General features: G+C 47.7%; 2 protein-coding genes across 3 annotated transcripts in view; both read right to left on the reverse strand.

Annotated features, from left to right (window-relative positions):
• znhit1 (zinc finger, HIT-type containing 1) overlaps window positions 1–1871 on the reverse strand; it is an 11279-nt gene extending 9408 nt beyond the window's left edge. The window contains exons 1-2 of the mRNA XM_024264645.2: window positions 1720–1871; window positions 1353–1450 (exon numbers count right to left, since the gene is read on the reverse strand). Coding sequence (XP_024120413.1) covers window positions 1353–1450; window positions 1720–1744 — 123 coding nt within the window. The 5' untranslated portion in view covers window positions 1745–1871. The remainder of the gene's footprint in view (window positions 1–1352; window positions 1451–1719) is intronic.
• Window positions 1872–2855: 984 nt separating this feature from the next.
• plod3 (procollagen-lysine, 2-oxoglutarate 5-dioxygenase 3) overlaps window positions 2856–4588 on the reverse strand; it is a 9597-nt gene continuing 7864 nt past the window's right edge. For both annotated transcript variants that reach the window (XM_036216651.1, XM_024264642.2), the window contains exons 15-19: window positions 4312–4383; window positions 4138–4242; window positions 3711–3857; window positions 3408–3533; window positions 2856–3336 (exon numbers count right to left, since the gene is read on the reverse strand). In XM_036216651.1, the coding sequence (XP_036072544.1) occupies window positions 3181–3336; window positions 3408–3533; window positions 3711–3857; window positions 4138–4242; window positions 4312–4383 (606 nt within the window). In that variant the 3' untranslated portion in view covers window positions 2856–3180. The remainder of the gene's footprint in view (window positions 3337–3407; window positions 3534–3710; window positions 3858–4137; window positions 4243–4311; window positions 4384–4588) is intronic.

Here is a 4588-nt window from a genome sequence, read left to right on the forward strand (position 1 = left end):
TTGATACAAATTTTAGTTTTAAAAAACACGTTAAAAAGTGTAAAATACAATAAAATACAGTTTGTCTGTTTTAGAAACATTAGAAACAAACTGACCCACGACAGTGCAAAAGTCTATCTGGATGCAATGATTCTTTCTCACATCGGTTATTGTATATCATGTTGGTCTCCAGCATGTGAGACAACAACAAGACCTTTAAAATCCTTGTATAATCAAGCAGTTAAGCTATTGGATAAGAAACCACTGAGATCCCATCACTGTCCAATATTTACAAAACATGGCATGCTAAATTTTGACAGTATAACCAATTACATGAATATGCGATTACTTTTTAAGATCTTAAACAATATGGCCCCTCCCCCACTGATAAAATATGTCCAGCTCTGTTCGGAGGAAACAACCAGGACCACGAGGTCCACGAGTCACAATGACTGCAGGTTACCTAAACGGAGCTCGGCCTTCGGCCAGACAGCCTTTTCTTACAAAGCCATCAAAGAATGGAACAAACTTCCACAGAGTTTGAAGCTTTCACCAGAAATTAACCATTTTTCGCGTAATCTTAAGGGATTACTGTTGGACAAGCAGCAGTGTCAACATTAGGGATTGTTAATAACACAATGTGGTCTGAGCAAAATTTATTGTATAATTTTATTTATTCTTATTGTGTAACCAGTCAAGATTTGTAATGTTCAAATTAAGAGTGTGTACTTGACTACCTACCTTTGGTCTTTAAACAGTGATATCGTTTTAGTTAGATTTTATTGTATCATTTTATTGTATTTTTATTATTTTTATTTATTATTGTATTATTGTGTAACCAGTCAAAAATTGATGTGTTTAAAGTAGGAGTGAGTACTTGAATGACTGCTTACCTTTTGAATCCAAGCAGTGATATGGCTTTGGTCAGATTTGATTGTAACATTTTATTATGTAATCAGTTGTTTGTGGAAAAGTTTCATGTGTGAGTGGGTATTGAATGATTGTTTACATTTATATTAGTTTGTATTGTATTGATTTATACTTGTTTGGGGACGACAGATGGGAACTAGCTTCAGCTATAATCTGGTGTGAAGCATCTTGAATGTTTTTGCACATTGTCCCTGTCAAATAAAATAAACTACTACGACTATTGGGGGTCTGCTCTGTATTGATCCAGTACCTTCAGAGTAATCAGATTACTTGTGTAGGAACGCACTAAACTGAACCCATACCTCCTTAGTAATCAGATTACTTATGTGGACCATCTTTGTATTAATCCAGTAGCTCCCCAGTCATCAGATTACTGTGATGTAACGGTCCAGGTGGATTAAAGCTCTAGAACTGGGTCCGGGGGGTTCGGACTGTGATCGAACCTGGAAGTTGTCCTTCTCCAGAGCCTCCAGCTGCCGGCTCAGTCTCCTCTGCCGGGTGGCCTCATCCAGAACCCGGCGCTGACCCGCCTCCACCCGGGCTGTAGACAGAACAGACTGGGTCAGGACAGGTTCGGATGAACTCCGCTAAACTGACCCGGTTCCGGTTTTCGGTGACATTAGTTGAGTTCGTTTCCACGGTAAAGCGTTATCACACAGGAGGTTCCGTTCCTGTCGGTGTTTCTGTTTGGGATCCGAACATGACGGAGTTCACCGAGAAAAGCCGATCGGAACCGAACCGAACCTCTCTATCTGCTGCAGATACACCCACTCACATCAGAACAAAAGCATCAGAAATGACCGAACTGACCCGAACTTTTCTTCTCCAGAACCATGGTGAGAACGAGGCGTCTGTACGGCAGCCGAGAGAATCAAAACGCGAGAAGCGCGCTCTTCTTCTGCGCTCTGTAGTGACGCACCAGCGCCACCGAGCGAGAGGAGGTCCAACTACAGGAACCGTCCTCCAGGATTCAGAAGATGTTTGGAGCTTTGTTCAGTTAATCCTTTAAGCTCCAGAGTTTCTGTTCTGGGATTTAATGGAACTTTCCAGCCGGTACCAGGATAAGATGAAGAGGGACGGTTCTGTTCCTCACGAGCCGCTTTTCTCCTTCAGAATCTGCTGGAATCACATCGATCGTTGAGCCCTGGTCACGTGATCGCTTCAGGTGTTTTTGAGCGTTTGTTTAGTCGTTACTGTTTTCAACAAAATAACATACTTTATAGTGAGAACAACGGAGTAGCAAACGTTTGTGGTTCCACCTTATAATGGAGATGAAACGGTCTGTGGTGAACACCTGTAGAAGACACCTGTAAAGAACACCTGGGGAAACACCTATTCTGACCCGACTCTACATCTGCAGCAGTTCTGGATCTGATGGATTCGTCTGGTCCACCAGGAGGACTCAGGACAGACCTGTGAGTGAGGAGAGGCTCTCTGAGGAGGTCCACCGTGTGGTTGAGAGTAGGTCTCAGATTTCTCCAGGATCCGTCCCAGCCGAGGACTGAAGGTTTGGACCAGAACCAGAACCCAGAGCAGACCTCCCACCATGACGGAGGAGGTGATGGAGATGCAGTGAGGATCTCTCTCTCTTTGAGGATCTCTTTCTCGGTGAGGATCTCTCTGTGAGGATCTCTCTCTCGGTGAGGATCTCTCTCTCGGTGAGGATCTCTCTCTGTGAGGATCTCTCTGTGAGGATCTCTCTCTCGGTGAGGATCTCTCTCTCGTGAGGATCTCTCTGTGAGGATCTCTCTCTCGGTGAGGATCTCTCTCTGTGAGGATCTCTCTCTCTGTGAGGACTTTCATGTTTGGCTTTCTCCTCCTCTGTCCTTCAGCTGAAGGAGATCACAGATCTCGATGACACGTTCAGACGAGATCTGAACCCACCAAACATCAGGATTTATTTCTTTAGAAACATTTCTACAGATCTTCAGACGGAAGCGGTTCTGTCTCGTTTTTTAGAAAAACTTTATTCGATCGTCTGTAACAAATAATTTAAAGCATTTTTACAAACATTCACGAGGAAAGCAGAACCCAACCAGAGAAGAAGACACTAGAACCCCAGAAGAACACGTCTAGAGGAGCCGAAGCTCCGGACGTTCCTGAATGCACCTCCTCATTTACAGAGGGGCAGTGAAGGCAGCACGGTGCAGAAAGAAGACTCTTATTCTGAAAAGCCTTCAGGAACAGGAAGTTCCGCTCGTTTATGGCTGCTCCTCAGGTGAAGCGGACTCATGGACCCGGCGTTCAGGGACGGTCGGAGCGTGGGCGGGGCTAGGGGTCGACGAAGGACACCATGATGTATCGGGTTCCTCTGGTGGTGGGCAGGCCCTCGTGGTAGTGCGTCAGGCGGCCGGGGTGCATGAAGGACCAGCCCTTCCGGGGGGACTCCACCTTACAGTCGTAGCGCAGGAACCTGCAGCCCCCCCCCTGACACACACGGACAGGTGTGAGCCCGGCTCACCTGAGCACGGCGGGTCGGCGCCTGCGTTCTGACCCACCTCGTAGTCTACGCCCTTCCTGTTCAGGGCGATGTTGATGGTGAAGGTGGAGGAGTCGTGGTGCGGCCGCAGGGACGGCTGCTCGTCGGGTCGGTACCGGACCACGAAGTTCATGATGGCGTGGGCCTGGACAGAACACCACAGAAGGTCAGAACCAGGACCGGGCGAGGAGCATCAGATGTTCTGACAGGGAATAAATGGGTCTGGACCGGCGCGGGTTCTGAACCTGAATGTTACAGCAGGTTTGGGTTCACTGCAGAACATTTTCAGGGAACAGAACCTTCAGGAAGATCCGGATCCTACCTTTGGGAAGTATCCGGGGTACAGCTTCTCCGTGACGGGGGCGATGTAGTCCTTCAGGAACTTGAGCCACTCCTTCTCGAAGCCGATCTGGTTCATGTGGATGTCCACGGTCGGCACGTTCTCGTAGCCGCCGGCGAGCCGCTCGTCCTGACGGCCCACAAACACACCACTGTCAGCCGGCGCCGCTTTCAGGACAGTAAAGCGTCAGAATACATCTGGAAAAATCTGCTTTTTTTACATAATTTTTCCTCTTGTATTTTGACCCTTTTTGCTTGCCGTACTTTGAACACCACCTTCAACAATGAACCTCATCATTAACAATCAAAAACATACATAACACTCTGGATTTGACGGCTCGGAGAACATTTGGACATGCTTTCTCTTGACGTATTATGACCCTCTTTGCTTGCCGTAGGCGGAGCCTCACCTTGTGGGACCCTCCAGACCAGCCCCCGTGGTCCTCCATGGTCTCCACCAGCTGGTCACACATCTTCTCAGAGAAAGCCGGGAACCAGTAAACATCCGGACAGGGCTGAAACACGGCCCAGCGGGTCAGCACAGACACAACAGGTGTGTGTCGGTTGTGTGATCAGTCCGTTACCTGCTCCACAAAACTCTTCTGGTCCTCAAAGATCTTGGAGTAATTCTCATGGATGTACTTCTCCCTCCAGTCCTGCAGACACGCTAGCATGAGGATCGCTGCAGCGCACGCACCGGAGTGTTTGTGTGCACGCGTGTGCATGTGCGTTAGTGTGCACGTGTGTTTATGTGCACGTATGTGCCAGTGCGCATTAGGGGTGTGCCAAAATATCGATATTGCGATATATTGCGATATTTAGTCCTGCGATCGATTCTCGATGGGTTCTCACCAAGTATCG

The sequence above is a fragment of the Oryzias melastigma genome, linkage group LG18 (assembly GCF_002922805.2).
Source record: "Oryzias melastigma strain HK-1 linkage group LG18, ASM292280v2, whole genome shotgun sequence".
Classification (NCBI taxonomy): domain Eukaryota; kingdom Metazoa; phylum Chordata; class Actinopteri; order Beloniformes; family Adrianichthyidae; genus Oryzias; species Oryzias melastigma.